The sequence below is a fragment of the Dreissena polymorpha genome, chromosome 1 (assembly GCF_020536995.1).
Source record: "Dreissena polymorpha isolate Duluth1 chromosome 1, UMN_Dpol_1.0, whole genome shotgun sequence".
NCBI classification, from domain to species: Eukaryota; Metazoa; Mollusca; class Bivalvia; order Myida; family Dreissenidae; genus Dreissena; species Dreissena polymorpha.
This window is the reverse complement of record NC_068355.1, coordinates 144,236,710-144,258,803: the sequence shown is the minus strand read 5'-3', so window position 1 is coordinate 144,258,803 and position 22,094 is coordinate 144,236,710. Positions and strand designations below refer to the sequence as shown.

The 22,094-nt window shown below is 33.2% G+C and overlaps 1 protein-coding gene across 1 annotated transcript; it reads right to left on the bottom strand.

Annotated features, from left to right (window-relative positions):
- Window positions 1–1,696: 1,696 nt before the first annotated feature.
- On the bottom strand, window positions 1,697–7,414 carry LOC127853835 (elastase-1-like). Its single transcript, XM_052388628.1, has 6 exons — window positions 7,023–7,414; window positions 6,343–6,862; window positions 5,890–5,980; window positions 4,908–5,076; window positions 4,450–4,592; window positions 1,697–1,925 (listed from the first exon to the last, which is right to left on the bottom strand). The coding sequence occupies exons 1-6, from the start codon at window positions 7,078–7,080 to the stop codon at window positions 1,761–1,763; spliced, it is 1,146 nt and encodes a 381-aa protein (XP_052244588.1). The 5' UTR covers window positions 7,081–7,414; the 3' UTR covers window positions 1,697–1,760.
- Window positions 7,415–22,094: the final 14,680 nt, after the last annotated feature.

The following is a 22,094-nucleotide window of genomic DNA, read 5'->3' as shown; positions in this document are numbered from 1 at the left end:
ACACTTATTGACTTATTGACATATACATAGGTTTGTCGCTTAATGATTTAAATGTAAAAAAGTTCATTAACTTTATACAAAGAATTGAAACAACGATTTAAATTATCTGATTACCTTAACATAATCCAAAACTTTAATTTTAGAAAAAATAAACATATCGAAATTATGACTTTTATCGCACATGTTAAAAATTGAATCTAAAAACGACCATAAATGAAATATATGTAACTCGAATAATATCGGAGACGGATATCGTTTTTAATTGTATGTCCTCTTTATACCGAAATGAACTGATGTAATGAATGCAAACGTTGAGTAATATAATTTCCTAAGTGCTTTTTTAACACCTTATTGTGTACTATTTTGGTCATTTTCGTATTATTATGCGTGTGCTTATTGCTTATATATTGTATTATATTTGTATACATAACGATGAACTGGAATTGTTCAAGTTATATATATAAATCGGTTCTGTTATGGAATTCTATAAAAAATACTTCCATTGTAACATGCTTGACACATTTTTGCTTTTTATTACGATTTCTTGCAACATAAGGTTTATATATAGTTTTCTATCACAATTAGCACAAAAAGAACTCTTGACAACTGACATAATACACAATACAGCTTCATAATATATCTTGCTCTTAAAGCATTTTGGACAATACAGACAATTATTTGCATACATCTTGTACAAGTCCATTGATTGACATATATCAACGAAAGATTCAATCAATGGATTTGGCTTTTACCAGAACAAAATCAAAGTACACAGTCTACAACAGGCACATCTATCTGGCTAAATGATACAGTTAACGAACATAACCACAATAATTATAGCCTATCTGGATTATGTATACATGTTTACCATTTTAACGCTTTTGCTTCCTTTTTCATGACGCCAAGTATTGCGTTCAGATCATGTGTTTAGTTGCTAAACACGAGTCAGTAAAGACCGGTGTTTATACAACACAGTGATCACTCTTTTCATCAAAACGGAAAATAATGGCCGCCATATTTAAATTTGATAAAATCGTATATCGGATACTATTCAGTAAAAATAGTCGAAAAATCATACCTAATTCTTGTCTATATATAATGTTTGAAACATCACACACACAAACTCTCACACACAGGAATATAAGTAAATGGTAACTAACGTACCAGAATTTAAGAGAAAATGGTGGTGGACATGGACCAGTACTTAAAATGTCGTGATTTAAATTTTCTTACAATAACCCATATCAAAATATATTTTATAAATTCGAAAAAAAGAACAGTGTAATAGACAGTGTCTGATAATGTTTTAAAGTTCATATAGTACAGAAGAATGTATGCAAATACCGTTTTTCAAGTATAAATAACAGATATCTGTATGAAAGACAAAAACATTCAAATATAAATGACATGTAAAATTAATAAATATACATTTATCTTCTTTCAATTTCACTGTGGTTATCATCGTCGGATACCCACGTTCGACCCATTCCGCTACTCTCCATTTATCGAATGCTGGAGAGTAACGGAATGAATTAGTCGTGGGTATCCGACGATGTGTGGTTATATGATATTGGTTATTTGTGGACAACGTTATTCATAATAAAACATCAATGACCGTAAGAAAATATGTGTATGCATTTAATGGCTTGTAAGTAAAAACATGTCTTCAAGTAAACATTAATACGTTCTGTATTGTGTTTTTTGTCATTTCGATTGACAACGGAAATGCCACAATACAACCCTCTACGCATGCGCGGTCTCTACTTAGAGTTGATGACCGTGTTCATCCAGTCCATGTAGAAGGACAGGCGCGTATACACGTTCGGATAGGAGGGCGCGCACGTGCTGCTGGAAATCCAAGACGCCACACCTGTCAACCGCCATTCGCTTCCCATGGCGCATACCAACGGACCGCCACTGTCACCCTAGATGCGATAATAATTCATAGTATTGTTATTTACAATTTATTATTCTTCAGTGTATTACTGGTATTTGTAGTAATGACTTAACTTAGAACTTGGATATAATTACTGTCGAACTTTGATAGTTGTTATACTATTATTAATGCTGACAATTGTATATTTCGTACCAAATAAAGCCAATGAAGATAATGTGTGGACATGATTTTGATTACACGAGTACTGTCTTTTGCAAGCTATTGTGCTCTTGTCATAGACGACAATTCAAATAGCCAGCTACGATAGGGCAATATCAGTTTCTGATGTACTATGAGTAGAATAATTGTCACATGTATTTTTTTAACATTTACAACGAAACATCTATCGTATTAATTGCAATTCACAACGGAACTTTGTTTGCATCTTGCATCACTTAACTTGCAATATTTCATTTACAATACAAAATGTCTCCCTCCCACCTAAATCAGAATGTATTTGCAATAATACACATTATAATGATATAAAGAGTAACGATTGTGTATTACTAATTTGGCATTCTTTATTTTGTTAAACACGCGACACTTGCTTTGTACTAATTGGAACATTTGTCGCAGGATTTGACGTCATAATTTCAAACGCTACCCCATGTGTTTAGTAATAATACTAGCGTCTACAATATCTAAACGCCTTAAACGACATATCGCGTTTATAACTGCATAGCGCATATGTCTGTAGATGTACCAGTAAGTTTACAAAATACGAGACACAACTCTACGAAAAATACTGAGTCCCAGTCCCAGTCTTTCTATTCATTTAGTGGATTTCCATCAACCAATAAAGTTCCAAAAATGTTACATCACGTGATATATGCCGTTGCCATGACACACATTTACCAATACGTCTATTCTATTGCTTTAACATGCAATAACCAAAATCAAACAATCTTTCGACCAAAAAGTACCAATCCAGGTTGCCATCATGTATCAAAATGCCTAAGAATGCAATAACTAAAATGTGTCATAATACCCTGATACATGTACTAGCACGACAATGACAATGAGATGCAAAGTGCAAAACACACCTACTCGTTTACCGATGTGACGACATGATATCTTACATCAGTAGTTATGCATATAAAGAACGTAATAGGACGTCTTATCATACGGGGACTGACTCATACTAAGCCATAAGCTATCAATTATTACAGTGGCCAAAATATACAAAGACATCAGGCATCAACTAATGTTCTGACACAAATGCGTTCCAACGCATATATACTAATTAATGACGCAGATGTGCAGCAAAATATCTATCAATGCAGTGCCGCATAAAAATCAAATAAGCACAACAATATACTATCGCAAAAATGCTCCATCTCGTTTTTTTGCATTTATCTGGTGCTAATACATTGACAAAAACATTACAAACGTTTTAGTGTCTACCAATGAAATGATTGATTATGCAGTGACACAAATGATGAAAACATTTGACTTCGTCCACCAATCCAGCAAGTGTTGATGCATTGAAGCACATAATTCACATGAATCACGTTACGTCTACTTAAGCCGCTAGTGCTGATGTAGTGGCATAAGTTATTAAACAAGACATTGCATCTACCAAAGCCGCTAGTGCGGATAAAGAGACACAAGTATTAAACACGTGTCGTTACGCCAAATTATGGAGCTAATTCTTATGCAGGGACACAAGAAATAAGTACACACAATGATGGCTTCTTGTGACGATGCAATGACAAAAGCAATACATACAAGCCTTTGCAGCTACCAGACAAGCCGTGATGTCTGCCAATGCCTCTAGCAATGATGGAATGACCTAATTAATGAATACAAGCGATTAAAAATGACGCCAATGATGATCCAATGTCATAACATCTATCGATAACAATGGTACCGATGCCGCGGTATGCATGATAAAAATGATAAAAATACCATGCCGTCAGTGCATGCATACGTGTCATTACGTCTACCAATACCCCTAGGATCTTCCAATGCTACAAATGGTAAATTCGTGCCACAAGCAATTCAATTCATTTCGACTACCCATGCCGCTTATGCTGATGCAGTGGCACAAAGCAACTTATTGAATCTACAAATACCGTTGATGATGACGCACTGACACAACTGTTAGTTCCACATCATAACGTATACAATGCCGCTAGCGCCGATGACGTGACACAAACGATAAATACACATCATTCAGTCTACATGCCCACGAGTGCCGATGCAGAAAATACTGATACAGTGATACAAGTAATACGTATAAGTCATTACGTCTATTGAAACTAAAGAACTGATTCAATGACAGAAATGAAACGGAAATAATACATACTAATCAACATGCTACCAATACAGCTAGTACTGATACAGTGACACTAGTACTAAATACTTGTCATTCATTTATACAACAGCAGCTTATAATTATGTAGTGACTACATACGTGGCATAACGCATTACCAAGGCTAGTGCTAATGCAGTGATAGTGACAAAGACTAAATACATCATGACGTCTATTTATGAAGCTTGTGTAACAGTACCATGCATGCCGATGCGACGTGGCTGAACACGCACAGCTGGGAGTTCGATAGATCGTAGTTATGGACGCTGCACTCGCTGTGGAGCAGTACTTTCATAGGGCTCTGCAGCAGGATATCCGACAGGAACACATCGGTCGTGGAGCCTACATATTGTTGCCAAGGGTAAGTAACACGTGTTGATATCGCCGGTTGTAGTGATGGCGGTATATTTGAGGAAATACACATTAACATTATTTGCGTTTTAACTATTTTTTCTATAATTATTTTGTTTTGTAATTAGGAAAATTGGCGAATATATTATATTTAAATGTCGATTGTATAATAATACGCACAACAAGACCAAAACTAACACACAAACATGTTATCCTCATTTGAGGTGACTTACAATTCGCCTTATCAAGTTTTAATCGATGCGAAATATAAGACTCTATTATTGTTTTATAACTAATATCAGCAACCTATGACGTTTCCCCAGCCCGCAATGTGGCAGTTGGCGTGATTGTTCTCCGTGTCTTGTCTCGGGGTTATGGCCTGTATCACTTGCACATTCCAATTAATAGAAACGTTGTGTACCAGCTTGACCATGGCAATGTCATACAGATAGGACACTGTATCGAAGTATCCGTGCTGGAAAAGAAAAAAACAACAAGATCGCTGCTATTGTTTCTATCATTAACGTAGTGTTCACGTGGTGTTGGTATGATTGTAATAGGTGCATAAATAGAGTCATGTAATGGTTCAACGATTGTGTTCAACATATGCGAGTTTATTGAATCCATGCATGCAGTGTTTCTTAAGAAATTATAAATGCGTTTAGGTAATAATTATGACAGATTTAAGCAAGTAACAAAAGTTGTTATATTCGTTTTAATTCATGGACACGTTATATCATGCTGTGATCATAATTTGCAATCATGCATGCAAGTTACACATATAAAATGCGCAAACTTTGTCAATCTTTCTATATAAGTATTGTTTGTAGAGGCGTAGATGTTATATTAACTTTTAGAAAGTTGTGTTGCCATCAAGCAGAATATTCGTTAACAATTATGCAAAAGGTCGCCAAAATACTATTTAATAACGTTCATACATACTGTATTAGTGATAAATGTTAACCGTAAAAACACTTTTGGTTTTACGGCTACGTGTTTACATACGTTATTTGTAACGTCCAAAAAGGGCATCTGTGCTATCTAAGGTCATTGAAACCTTGTAGGGTTAACCGAACGCCAATCATATATGCGATAGGAATGAAATATGTTCCGCCGGTAATGCTGCGGATACGTTGGAAACCGCTTATCCCACGAAATTGGCCAAATTCAAAAAGTATTTCCGCGCATAATACAGCGATGACTGTGATTCCTACCTTTCTTGCACACAGTGCAATTATTGATTGCTTCGTTATTTATAAATATGGAAAAATGATGGATTTCAGGTTACCATGAAAATTTTCTCTGGGTTGACAACCTGCTCTTGGTGAGACAATACGCTAAGCCGATACTCGCCAACTACAACCCGGATGGTATAATCCCTAAAATGGCGTAAAACGTAGAGCTATACATGGATGTACATATTTACATATGCAGGTCGGTGTGTATTCTAAATCCACAAGCGATATTTAAAGGAAAAGAACCTTAAAAGATAGTAGCAATAAAATCATCGCAAAAACAAACATGCCAACGATTGTTTCAACAAAATACAATACATTGGTGCATACATCACCAACACATAACAACACACGTGCATAAGCATTTACATGTATAACATTATGTGTTTCTGATTTGCAAGAAGCAAGTCTATATCTATCTTACAACATTTCATACATTTTTTTACACAAAAATGTTTAAATCATTATAATAAAGCATACAACGATTAAACAATTTTCGAGCTTACTGAAGCCGTTCCACGCAGTGTGCCGCAGTGACCAGCCATCGTGGAGAGACCAGACTTCCGCCACAGAAATGCCACCAGCGCCGATCGTCGCCTAGATACTGTATAGAGGCCTGCCAAGGCCATTCGCGGGGTTCAGTAGAAACACCGCCAACTATTTTGTCTTCAATGAATTCATTGAATGCGGCCGTATAATTCAGCTCTGTCAACCGCTTGTCTAACGCATGATCGCGGCCATTGTTTTCATAGGCAGAGGGCTCATTACTCGATAAAACTAGTCCAGCTGTTTCGTTTTGTACCGTACTTGGTCCGGATAAAGGCCTGCTACGAATTTGGTCTTTAAGATCAACTTTCTGTTTTGATTTAAATCCCTTGTCAGTAAACGGAGGACTTCGATTTATCTCATTGTAAGCCGCTGAGTCCATTGATGCGTCTTTCTCTTGTACCACAGAGAATGGAATTGACCTTAACAGAAGCTTGCTGGGTTGCCAATATCCACGTGCATCCGCACCAATACTTTTTTCTACAAACACTGGCATATATTATTTCGTTACAAAAAGGTACACTATTAAGTAGTTATTTAAATAAATATTATTTTAATTTATGTATCTTATATTACCAAATTTTAACCAATAATTATGCTTTGCATTATAATTATATTTTTTCTATAACACCAGACGTACCTGAGAAGATCAACAACGTGACTATTATAATTCTACTAACTTCCATATTAGTTAACATGTTAAATGAATTAACGTGACTATTCACATATTGTTTGCACAATGAGACCTTTCAAAATTAGCAGTAGCTCTAACTGTCTTCTTTTAATGGCAGCTCTTTAAGTACATACGTTTATTTATACCACCCACTCTTCATGGGCTTTAAACGGCTGCCAGATGATCACACGGGAAACCAATAAGAATTTAAAAATCTCGTCAACTCGGTCGAACCGACGGCACAGAACTAGCATATTTGCATGCTTGCTTCCACGTCTTAATTGGCAGTTGCACTCGCATTCATGATTTCAGTAGGTCTTGCGTACTTAACCGTATCAAGCATTTCAGGCAATAAATCTTTTAACACACGCTCTGTTGTCGAGAAATATTCCAGTACAGAACATTAAATATCACATAATACTAGTATGCTTGATCACAAAACTCGTAAGAGTTCAAAAGACACTGATTTATAGCGAGAGTCTTAAATATGATAAAATTGAATAAAAGTAGTTAAAACTTCTTCTCACCGCCTTTGAAGATGCGTATAGCATATTTATTACTCCTCTTGCCCTCGACTATCTTAAATCAGCGCATATAAATAATAAAATATGAGCCTTCTTTCAAATGTCCTGTGATTTTTTACAATATTAAACAATCATTAACGTACAAACCGAACGGGATTTCAAACATTTTGAAAATTGAATGGGTAAGTACGATTCATATTTTGTATTGCGTCTCCACACATAACCGTTCCCTTAAGAGGCACACGCGTTTATGCTTGCTTTTACAAACGGCATATGTTCAGGGTTATAAAATTATATTGAGTATGATTACGAAACATTAAATTCACTCAACGGAATGCATATTTTTCAATGTTATATTCAGTTTCTGTCTGTAGTGCCTACATTATGCCTGCAGTCCAGCCATTCCTCGCAACTACCGTAAAAAACAGATTCATTCAATAAGTATAGATCGGAACACATTGTAAAAGTAACACGCCGAGATCCAAATTATTTAAATACATTGAAATTGCTTTTATCGTGTATAGCAAAAGTATATCAAAATCGACTTTATAGCATACCAACTTGCATAATATATCAATTAAATGAAGAATGATCTCAAAATGATTCTATAAAATAATTTACATATAACAGTGAAATGAAAATGAAAACAGTGAACAAGTCTATAATCTTTTTTCTTATTAATATAGCACTTCATCAATTTGTTTCCGATCTAGAGAACTGAAACATATGAAACGTGTGATTCTTTTTTTAAATATCTAATATAAACGACGTATATTAATGATGTGAAAGTAATAGGTCCTTCATTAAAGAATACAATAAAATATATCAGAAATAAACGACTTATTATAAAACAGTTTATTTGTGTATATACTTCAGAAAGACTATTTAAATTCTCACCTCTTAGTTTGAACGCTTTGACCGAAACTTGTGCAATGTTTTTGAGTTTAGGAGCATTAGTACAAAACAACATTAATATGTATTTACTAAAGGTTGGCCATGCTCTTCGGTTATTATATTTTATACGTAAATCGTTATATAATGGACAACATAATAAAAAGTGGTAAATGATTTCACAAACATGTTGGTTACAGAGTGTACACGTGCATTCTATTCGGGACAACCTACTTTATCTACCAACTTCTTTTTCAAGACAATAGGAACTTAATGGAAATCGGCTGATTCGGATTCTTGACTTTTCATTAGATATAAAATCCAGGTATTTTTTCCTATTCGAAGCTTTGTTTTAAATTTAAAGTAGAGTTCCATTTTGGACTGTGAAGCTAAAGTATCGCTCTACTCTTGAACAAATTGATCTTTAATTCTTTGGTTTACCATGTAAGTAATATCGTACGTGAAATCATTTGTATAAAGCATATAACCCAAGCAAGGTTGTCTAAAGTTGACATCAAAGCATGACACCATAGGTTATTTTTCGTACAATTGAAATTGGTTAAAACATTCATCTGTTCCATAGAGACTTCGTATAATAAAGAATTTGGCTTATTTATAATTTTCATCCAATAACGCAAAGCTCTAACTTTACATAAAACGGCTAGAGGGAATATACCAAATTCACTAAGAACACAGATTTAGAAGTGCTTACATTGTTTTACACAAGGAATATTTTTGCAAAATTTGTAATGTAATTCATAAATATCAGAGTTATCATAAATTCCCCAGACTTGAGAATTATATAGTATGTTTGGTATTACTTATGAATCGAATGGAGCAAGTTTGGTTTTGATATCTTTTTTGTACGCGGCTAAAAATAGATACATGATTATGATGCTCTAAGTCCTTAAATATTTTCACAATATTAGACATATTTCCTGTGTAGAGAAATTTTATACCCGCATATACAAAATTGTCAACAATTTCAAGGAACGCGATATTTATTGACCATGTGTAGTTGCATCTGCTTTTTCGTTTTTCAAATATGCATATTTTCGTTTTATTTACATTAATTGTTAGACCCCATTTAGACGAGCAACGTTAAACATTGTTAAGTTGGTTCTGAAGGCTTACTGGGTAAGTAGTAAGTAATACAATATCATCAGCAAATAACAGAATAAAAACAGATAGCAAATGCAAATCATCATATGTAAAATTTTGAACATGAATACAATCTTGAATATCATTTATAAACAGTATAAAAAGTAGCGGCGACAGGGTTCTCCTTGTTTTACACCAAGAGAGACATCAAAGAAGTCGGAGTATGACATATCCTGGGTGTTTTTGTCCCCTACCGGTTTCACCGGAGGGGACTTATGGTTTGCGCTCCGTCAGTCTGTCTGTCTGTCTGTCCATCCGTCCGTCTGTCCGTCACACTTTTCTGGATCCTGCGATAACTTTACAAGTTCTTAATATTTGTTCATGAAACTTTAAACATGGATAGATGGTAATATGGACATTATGCACGTCATTTCATTTTGTTCCTACGTCAAAAGTTCTGGTTGCTATGGCAACAAATAGACTAGAAATACTGCTGAAAATGGTGGTTTTCTGGATCCTGCGATAACTTTAAAAGATCTTAATATTTTTTCATGAAACTTGAAACATGGATAGATGGCAATATGGATATTATGCACGTCATTTCATTTCGTTCCTACGTCAAAAATTCGGGTTGCTATGGCAACATATATATATATATATATATATATATATATTTTAAATTCTGACAATGGTGGAATTACTGACAATGGTGGAGCCGGTAGGGGACCATATTGCTTGGCAATCTCTCTTGTTTATACATCACTTAACATTTGCATATATACTTTTTATCATTGTTATCATTTTGATAATTATCGATCAAAGCACAATATAACTTATGTTTCTACAAATTAACATTTTGTATAAGATTATGTAAGATCAAAATACAGTTGTACAACGTTTGTCTCAAACCAAATTAAAAGGATTAAATATATTTTCTACCTCACGCCAGCAGTTTATTCTGTTTCGTATTATTATGAAAATATTTTTGAAATTATATTAACCAGTGTGATTCGTCTTGTCACCTTTAAAAAAATTGCTATGATTGCACCTTTACATCATGAATCATTAGAATCAATAAAGAAATCGGCGACATTGTTGAACAAGTCACAGCTTTTATAAAGCTCTATGCTAGATATTGTTTTTCTTACTTCTTTTTCAGTAAATGAACAATCGAGCGTTTAGATTGAAGGTAACACATTCGGGACAAATGGGTCATTAGTATTAAATGTACTGCTATGAGGATGATTGTGTAAAAATGGTTTCAAAATTGATCAATGTTGATATCATTACTGTTTCTTTCTACTGGAACAAGTTTCTTTATGTTTTAATCAATATATCGCCAAAACTCGTTTTGGATATTTTTGCTTGGCTCAGCTTATGTGTGCTTTTCTTTATTAAAATACATTGTATGTACGTTTTGTCTCCCTTTTAATGCTACAAATTTATTTCTGGAATTTAACAAGATATGTGTTTGTCAGAAACACTAATTCCCCTTTTGCGCCGATTTGAAGCTATATATGTGACCTTTGACCTTGATGGATGACCTTGACCTTTCACCACTCAAAATGTGTATACTCAAACCAGAGTAAATGTTATCTTGTAAGTAAAGTTCAAGGTCTTCAACAAATAAAGAAAACAACATGGCGACATTACCTCCCCTTGCTTCAGTCCAACAGCATAACTAAAATAGTATGAATAAGATAAATTTGATCAAACACGTGACTCAACATTTGCATACATATCCTTCACTATTCTAATCACTTTGCCTTGTATACCAGATTTAACCATTTTCAACCATTATGCATTACGGTATATACAAATGTACTAACAAAACATTTCAACATATCGACATATATAACATACAGACTTTTCTTTTAATTAAAATAACTTTGCACAGTTGACATAAATATATAAATCACATCAGCAGTTGAATGACCTTTCTTAAATCCGAAGTGCGCACGCGAAACAATGGTATTTTCAGTGGAAAAGATTCGATACGTTTGTTTTAAACCATGGTTAATAATATTGACAAGCAACTAACCAAAGTTATTCCTCTGTAGTTATTAACATCATGTACAGCACATTTTTATGAAAAGGGATTTTAATTCCTTCTGTCAATTTATCGGCAAAAAAAAGCAAGATACAAACATACCGTTAAAGTTATCGCACGAATGTGGAGACAAAATATCAATAAATTCAAGAAAATATTCATTCAAAACTTATGTTTAAATGCAATGTTAACTTCTTCAACAGAGTTTTCCATGTTAAAATCATTATGTAAAAAAATGTTCGGCTTCATTATCACAAACATTATGCATATTACTACTAAGGCTTTCAAACAACTTTGTAAATTGTTATAAAGATATTTTATTTTTACGGCATTATTGTTTTATTTGAAAAATCACCATAAGTCCCGTGAATAGTGTTTTCGTCAAATATTCAATATCCGGCTTATTTTGCCTATAGCTACAGGCTTTCTTGCTGCGGATTAAGTCCTTATAATAATACTTTACTTGTACACAAACGTTATGTGTTCATAACTATTTCATCTGAGTTAAAATACGTTAAGAGTCGTGGTAAAAATGAGCAATCTTTATACAGCTATTTAAATGGAAACGAGAATTTGTTTTTTTTATAAACACATGGTTTCGAAAATAACGGACCAGCAGCACTGCGAATGATTTCAGTAAATCTATTCAACAAGTAACTAATTGACATTCTACTCGAGTAGTCAGTGAAAACGTTATCATTATGACGGTAACAAGATAAGCTTTTTATGTCTCAGACCACTATAGTGGGGGACATATTGTTTATGTCCTGTCTGTTGGTTTGTGTGTTTGTTTGTTTGCCCCAACTTTAACATTTGCAATAACTATTGCAATATTGAAGATAGCAACTTGAAAGGTCAAGGCCAAGGTCATCCTCCAAGGTCAAAGGTCAAAAGAACAAATCCAAGGGAAGTAAATGGCTTTAAATGGAGATTTCTATTTATTATTTTGCAGGTACAGATCATTTTTACAAGGGAAGTAATATTTTTTAAAGGGATATAATAAAAAACAAAAATAAATAAATCAAAGCGGCGCAGTAGGGGGCATTGTGTTTCTCTTGTTATTAAATATGCATTATTTGGTAAGGATTCTACCATAATAAACTTGATTCGCAAAATGTCCTGATGTAATTATTCTCAATTATCATGCAGTGGGAGCCTATTTGTTTTTTTTACCAAAGTCAAGATCACACTTCAAAGGTCACTCATTTGTAGAACTATTTATTATTTAGCCATTATGTTACTACGCATCAGTGGATTCTGTAATAACCTTCCATAATTATTCTCCATCTTCTTCCTTGCTGTGTTTCATATGTAAGATTCATGTCTAGGGTTAAGGTCAAGGTTCATGTCTAGGGTTAAGGTCAACGTCGCACAATATACTTAATGTAGGGTCATACGATTCACATCAAGGGTCAAGGTTACACAAATTCTTTATGTAAGGTCGTACGCTAAACCCCTTAACTGACCAGCATTTTTCCAGAATTATGTATACATCTTTGTATTTAGACATCACAGGTTAGAAATTTTGTGCTCCAACAAGGGAGAGCATATAGTCGCTAACTTGTCTGTCCTTCCTTCTTTCATTTTATCTGGAGGAGGATATTGTTTTGGCGTTGTCCATCCGTCCTTTTATCTGGATGAGATTGTTTTGGCGTTGTCCATCCGTCCAGAAAACTTTTCTTGTCTAGAAGCTTATCGGCGGGGGATATCAATTTAACGAATTTGCTTGTTAAATTATGCTTCAGAATAATGGGGTTTAACGAAGTCAGATGACATTGAACGCATACATTTATAATTTTGCAAGCTCTTGTTTCTGGTTAGAATAAATAGGATAGAATAATCAAACCCACATTTTTAAAACGTACATTTTATTTTTAGGTGTAACGAAAAAAAAGGGACATGCTACGATAAAAGTTGTCATAACACATTCAATCATTTGCGGATGTTTTATTTACGCACCCCGCACACATCAATTTATACTATTAATAGCTGTTTTCCAGATCATGCTCGTGACGAGGCAAAATCAAATAAAAATCAAATAAGTAAAACACGAATGAAAACAACAAAACAACAATATGATACCACCCAACAGCGTACTTGTACTAACTACATCAGGATCAAGTATTATTTGACCTGTACGTGGAACAACCTTTGCACACTTTATATCTATCAACTGATTTACTGAATTTAATCGACATGTCAGCGTGCGCGTGTGCGTATATGGGTGAACGCTAAGACATATTGGTTGGCCTCGTAATACCAGTGCTAGTATCCGCAAAATCGCGTGCGTCGTACTTGAAAGGCCAGTTTAATATTTCTGAATATATGGAAATGTGCGCGACCCATTCTACTTATCACAGGGTAAAACATGTGCAAACAAGAATGGTGTTTATTGATAAAAAAAACACATTAACAATAACATGGTGTACAACTTTGCCATAACAAAGTGGAAGCATTGTTTAAATGGGTATATTGGGGAACATTATTTTACAAAAGTTCATTATGTATGCGAGTTGTATTTACCTATCAAAATGTAATTCACATTTAAATTGGATACAATGGGATTAACATGGCTGTAATTTAAAAACAGCAACTAGTACTTATTTGAAAACAACACATGAGCAAATGTATTTTTACAACTACCTTTTACATGTATGGCTTTTATTTGAGTAGAATCTCGGTAAAGTAATTGGCTGTAGTTATAGCTTGTCAACTTTTTAAGTCACAAATAATGTAAACTATTCAAACGACAAAGTCGACTAGTTCATAACTTGGTCATGATGGTTTTTATGCCCCCGGATCGATAGATCGGGGGTATATTGTTTTTTGCCTGTCTTTCTTTCTTTCTTTCTTTCTTTCTTTCTTTCTTTCTTTCTTTCTTTCTTTCTTTCTTTCTTTCTTTCTGTCTGTCTGTCATTCTGTCCCAAAACTTTAACCTTACAGTGAAGTTTTGCAATAACTTTTGAAATATTGAACATAGCAATTTGATATTTGGCATTCATGTGTATCTCATGGAGCTGCACATTTTGAGTGGTGACAGGTCAAGGTCATCCTTCAAGGTCAAAGGTAGAAAAAAAGCTGCGCATAAGGGGGCATTGTGTTTCTGACAAACACATCTCTTGTTTGAAGGTATTTTGCCATTACTAAATATCTCAGTAATTGCACCTAATACATAAATCATCTATATATGTGTCGGCCTCAATGAAAACAGGACTAAATGTATGTGCATAAAGTGTCGCTTAGTTCACAGAGCCTACTCTGTAACGACACTTTCGGCCTCGACGGGAATTTAGAACAGACTTCCTTTACAGATTTTTTAAGCGGAAAGTGTCGTTTCTGATGCGCGTGCGCGGACTACACTAGCTTATCTGCGACGAAACTTTACGATCATGAAATTGGCACGTTTTTTTCAAAGCGCGGCTCATATAAAATAACATTATTTTTGCGTCGAAACGTGAAGGTTTCTACTACTACATGCATGTGCATAGTAGCTGCATAACAACATCGAATATTACTTGTGAGCATGCATAAGAAAAAAAGATTTTCTCATTTGAAATGAAAGCACAACACTAAACTATATCACAAACAGTAATATGCCATAGTTACAAAATCAATATTGTCTAATAATATCTTGATCACTAAACAAGTCATAATAACGCATTTTATATGTCAAACATTTTTGTTGAGCGCGTGTGTGGATACAATCATAGAATTCCAAATTTATATAATGGACACATTACCACGTGTCTTTTCCATAATTTGAGAATGATAAGTATTTTTGTTACTTTTGAAAATATAAATTACCTTATATAGCACCAAAGTGTATCCTTAATTTAGTAGGCATAGTTTTATTTCGTCATTAACGTACCAACAAGACACACATGCATCTTAAAATTGTATGCGTAACTTTACAGGCTAGAAAAGTTACCATACAGTTGCTTCCTGCACCCGTTTAATATTGATACCACGAATACATGCTCTCACAAAGTCTCCAAACGGTTCATTACTCTTAAAGGGAATGTTGACTTACCAGATATTAAACATGTGAGCTATGCTTACTGCATTGATTGTAAGGATCTATCTAATGCTTCGGTCATACCGGACTGACGGTCTTACTGTGCTCTTATGGCGACCAAGGACGACCTAGAATCAATGTTATGCAGAAAATTGACTCTATAATACACTATTGCATAGTTTATTGTCAGGTTGCTGCTAAAATGCAACATTCCGTAAAACTCGTTTCCTATTGCATGTATTTGATGAAAAAATAATAAGGTGAGCAATAAATAAAGTCTTGTTCATACACGAGAATCGCATCAATAATATATTTTGACAATTTATTTTGAGAGTTCGAACCGTGCCCAATTTCGGTATAATTATTCCGTATATGCGATCAAACGTTAATTTCAAAATCATTTAAGTGATATATTTCTTTTAATGTCGTTAAATTTGTTACGAATGCAAATTGTGTCGGAGTCGATTAACAATACTGACGTTTTAGATTAGCCTGCCAGCAAATCAAATAATATTTATATGGCGAAGGATCATCACGATTTTATATATATATTAGTTTTAGAGTTCAGTTCCTTTTGATGTCACATCAATAATTGATTTTCAGATTTGAACAGAAGATATTAATTGTGATATTAAAGTTAAGAGTTATTGGGCACACTAAGTAGTACATTAGCTCATGAGAAAACAATAACCTTGTTGCGAAAAAAAGAATGTGTAAAATTTCGCCACCATGAGAAATCGAGGACTTTTAGAAAACTGACATAAACAAAAAGAGGCCATTAAGAAGTCGTACGTGACACATGTTAATAAATTATACGGATTATATATGTGAACTAAGGTTAATAAAATATCAAAATATCAAAATGTTATTTTATGGAGGGACACAGTATTTTTAAATAATGATACTTCATTGAACTTTTCATGAAATCTGTGTAAACATAATGTATATAATGTTCATTTGTACTGTTACAACGGACACGTAAAAGATAAAGAAAGTGATGCGTGTATATGTTATGAAATGTAGTTGTTTTTAAATACTTTAGTTTAAGTGGCCCTAAAAATGTGTTATTCTTGCCAAGCCAATAATTTTCTCTTTTTTTTATAATGCTTGTACTAAACGCATGCTTTATACACGTAAATTGGTACCTTTTTAGCACAATACATACCAAACACAACATAAAACTCTCGTGACATCTCGTGGTAGAGTAGGGAAAGATAGTCAAATAGGAAAGTTTACGAGTCGAGTATCGAGTGTTATTTATTTGGTTATGTGTTAGCCTTTGTTATGTTCAGGTATTAGGCAGTTTGAAGTACTTCATCAGAATGTATTATCTGATGACGGTGTAGTACAATTTTGAATGACTTCTGGTTAAAATTATGGTTGTTTAAATGACTGGGTTATTAATGACTGCGATAAAGTGATAAAGTACCGCATTTAATCAAATGGGATAATGGCAAAAGGATATATATATATATATATATATATATATATATATATATATATATATATATATATACAACGTTTTTGTTTACATATCATTTTTTGTAACTTGTGTTTGAAAACGTTGAGCATTTATGCATTCTGAGCCTTGTTAAGTATTAATTTCCGTAATTGTAAAACAGCAATCATCTTAATCGGTCGACCATTTCATCTGAATCTAAGTTATTTTCTTTGCATCGATATAGGCCATGGTATAACAGATTTACTCCTGTTGTTATGTCCCTTAAAACTGATCACTATAAAAGTATACGTTTGCGCTGTGCGTAAATAAAACATACGAAGATGTGTTGTTGCAACTGTTATCGTAAGATTTCCCTTAGCGTTTGATATTTTCTCTCGTCACACCAATAAACAAAATGTAATCGTTGTTAAAATTGCGGATTTGTTCTTTATGCAGCATGGCCTAGAAAGTTACAAAAAAAAATTAAATTCGGTTACATAGGATTAAGTTTGTAAAAAGAACAGATAAAATTATATCTGGTGTGTACACAATATTTTAATGCACTGCGCGCTAGTCCGTTAACCCAAAGTTGAGAGTAGATACAACTTTTGGGGACATGTGGTGTGTTTGACGATAAACGTATATATGTGTCTTGTGGTACCAATAAATCATGCTTAGTTATAGCATAACTCATTTGAACTGAGAATATCCTTGTACATATGAGCAGATATTTTTGAGATGCATTGTCATCATGGCGGCGTCGCATTGACAAAAATCTATATATCTCAAATAAAGATCAAATCTAACGGTCATATTGCCTCTTTATGAATTAAGGTTATTATCAATACAAGAAACATGAGAGTAAAATTGTAAATTTGTTTGAGTTATGGTTCATTAAAGTGTGTGCACACATTTAAGCAGCAAGAACAAATGATGCTTTGTGAGTTTTGCTTTTCACTTATTAGTATAAAAAGAAACCGTTCATATTGCATTCATGTCCCATTCATCTGCTAATATGTTCTAACTGATTTGATGATTTATTAAGCTATTTACATTTTTTTGGAAAACATGGAAAACACCTACACATATTGCCAACGATCTGCCAGTTCATATTTCATGAAACGTTTGCTCGCCCACCCAGGCGAGTTAGTTGCTGCATTTATGTATATAATTAAAGCATTGTTCCTTTCAATACTAGCGCAGCTTTATGTAAGAGGTAATTCAGATAATTTCCAATAGTTAAACTATTTAATAAACTGACACATACAATATGTCCGTCCCCTTAAATTTAAGTATTATATCATCAACGCTAGAAGGTATAATAGTAAACATCTTTGACGATACAATGCTTGGATATGTATATTTTGCATATAATAATAAACATATCAGTGCTAAACGATTTTGTTTGACAGTATTTTAAAATGGTTTAATAATAATAATAATGATACTAATAATAAGAATAATAATAATAATAATAATAATAATAATAATAATAAAATAATTATCTTTATTATTATTATCATTATTATTATTATTATTATTGTTGTTATTATTATTATTATTGTTATTATTATTATTATTATTATTATTATTATTATTATTATTATATTTATTATTATTATTATTTTATTATTATTATTATTATTATTATTATTTTATTATTTATTTTGTATTGTATACTATGAATAAAATAAATAATAATAATAATAATAATAATAATAATACAAATTTGAATGCATATGCATAAGTATATAAACATATAGTTATTTTATTTTACTTAACATGAACACGAATTAAACACAATTTAAACTTCAGTCGTCCAATAAGTGTATCAAACTTTATGTCAATGAACGCTACAATTTCTATCATATGTTTGTATCGCTGCCCCAATGTAGTGTGTCCATGAATAAGGACGTCATAATGCATGGGTCATTTAACACATAATTCGTTGTTAATTAGGCATCGAAGTTTAACATGTACGTAAATACGATTAGAGTGATAGAGATCTACATATTCGTTGTTCAGTTAGCGTTAGGTTATTTCCAATTTTAATAATTAAACTTTACTTATTCAACATGCAGTATTCAGTTATATTACTTTTAACAATGTCTACTTTATGTATTTTCGGTGTCAGATACTCTTCGCGTGTTGATGGTTAGAGGATTGTACAAACCTGCTCCCCGCACATCATAGATATTGTTTTTCCTGATATATTATGCCATTTCTATGTGTCCTACTGTTACAGAATGCAATTAAACCAGTCCAGTGATCTACGAAACCAATTATATGTTCGCCTTAGGTAAAATACATTAGGTATTACTTGCAACATAAACATACCATTGAACCCGATGATCTCCGATACATGTGCTCCGTTTTTAGTTGAGATTGTGTTTACGTTAATGTTAGTTCGTTGCAAAAATAACAACGGCATAAGCTTAAATTCTTCAACTTGAAGTGATTCTTGATACGGGGTTAACTTATATGAAAATCTTGCTAGGGTTCGTATATTGGTTTAACTTGATCAAGTTGCAGGTCATGATTATTTATTACTGCAACATACTCTTGAGTAACTATAGGTAACACCAAAAATCAAACGCACGTTGGTGTTTAACACAAATGCTGATGGACATCATCGTGTCATACATAATAGCTTAAAACGACACTGACAATGTACATTCACACCATATGCATCGTATTGTATAAAATATATATGCCACAAACGTTTTTGGTTAGGTAATCAAATTGTCCTTAAATGGATTCATCTTTTATCTTTGCTATTGTAAAGAATAATACAAATTTGATTTGCTGACATAGAGATATGGATATTTTGCAATAGCTGTTCAGAACTGTATAAAAAACAATCAATTTCGTAATGTTTCGTAACACGAAACGTTTTGTTTATTGGTGGTGAATCTTTTATATAAATATATTTTAAGGAATCGAAAATTAACAATATAATACAAATTAATACTGGACTATGTGTATCATAATTACCGACGAGTTTTTAAATTGCATACATTTGACATTTTTGCCATCAATAGTTACACGTATCATGTAGGATCTTAACGTAAAAGTGGTATAATTGATCAATGCATCGAACTCTTACGATCTTCTAAATTAGAAACTCTAGACTTATCTCAATCTCTGAAACAAAGTTCGATAAATGTTTGATGATCGTGCTATAATAATTAGTTGATAAAAATCAATTTTGTGAGTAATTAGATTGTTAATATTATTTATGGACATATTTTATTGCAAAAGCAACTAAGGTTATTACATGCTTCGTCTCTGTGTCGGTTGGTAACTATTTTCTTGAAAGTTTCTCACTCTCAAGTTGTATTGTGTTTTTGTTTGGTTTGTGTTAAGAGTTTTTGATGTTTGATTATCCTTGTTGAAATATCTATGCTCAAAATTTGGTCAAATACACATGAGTCCTCCAGCTAAAACTCAAGCTTTTGATTCGAATAAAATGATTATGAACACTAAATTTTGGATTTTGGCCCAAATCCTTTCAATAGTTAAGATGATTAGTCATTAAAGTGTTAATTATCAAATATGCAAGTTTCATATTTCCATATTTTAGACTGCATGAAAGTAAATCTTAATAACGTTTGGTCAAATACACATGAGTCCTCCAGCAAAAACTCAAGCTTATTTAGGGGATTGTTTGAATAATTTAACCGCAAACCCAACGCTCTTAGCTAAATAATGATTTAAAGAGTCGGAATATTTCTTGAATGCGGTACATTTAACTGTCCGCCCGCCCACGAGTAGGGCAATAGTTTGTTTTATTCATTCTTTTAGACAAGATGCTGTTAGCAAACATTAATTGCGTTTTTGCTATCCAAGTATTCGCATTGAAGACCATAATTACCAACATTTCTATTATAAAGATCGTTTGAGTATTTGTGAGAACTCGAAGTGTCGATATACATTAATTTATTTACTTCCTTAAACTCGAATATATGCAATTAACGTACAAGCATGGATTAGTGCATTTCTAGTATACCACCATAGAACCAAAATGACCTAGCTGCTTTGCTTTTCATGGTAGATAATACCTTTGCAATCAGAATGTGGAATTACGAGATAAAATCGTTTGTGAATTATGCACGCTTTACTTAGTTTACTTATGTCCTTATGAGTTTATAAAACGGTTGGAGACAATATTAGCCTCATGTACCGCTGCGTAACCTTGCTAATTTAACTGTCGCTGTAGCTATGTTTTAGGTGCAGCACACATAATTCGATGGTAAAGCGACGAGCTTGTCAACGTGCGCACATAATTGTTAATGTGTTGGGAAATAATTTACTAAACAGTATATTAATGCATTTGAAGTTAACCGAGGAATAATGGTATATGGTATGTGATTACGTAAGTAACATAAACGACGTGTAAAAGAGAGATAATGGTTACAAATATGTTGAACAAACAAACGGCAACTTAAATGGTATCATCAATTGTATTAGAGTTTCATGATTTACACAGTTTACACGCAATTTGCGTTTGCCCTGATAATCTTGTTAAGCCCTTTGTGACTTGAAGACTGCGTCACACTTCGATTTGGACAATGTCCAGACCACGTTTCATGAAGATTTGGGAAATAAAACTTGCCTCCAGAGTGATCACAAGATATATGCTGACGACAAATATATATGATTCATAAGGTATATGTTGAAGGCCGACGTCACACGACGCAAAACGAATGATGAATAACGGACAAAATGCAATAAATAAAGCTCAAATGAGAACGCTTTGCTCAGTTGAACTTAAAACCAAAAGTAGATATAAACTCTTACAGCTATATGCACTACATGGCACTTGTAAACTGAACACAAACCGTTTTACTTTGAAGATTTGCTAAGCGTAGGTACATTTTGATCATATTAATTATTTTACAAATAAACCATATTAAATAAGTGTAATATAAACAAACAGACACATAATTTGAACACTAGATTGACATAAATGCAGTATTTAATCACGTAACATAATGCACCTGTTGTTTAAGGGACT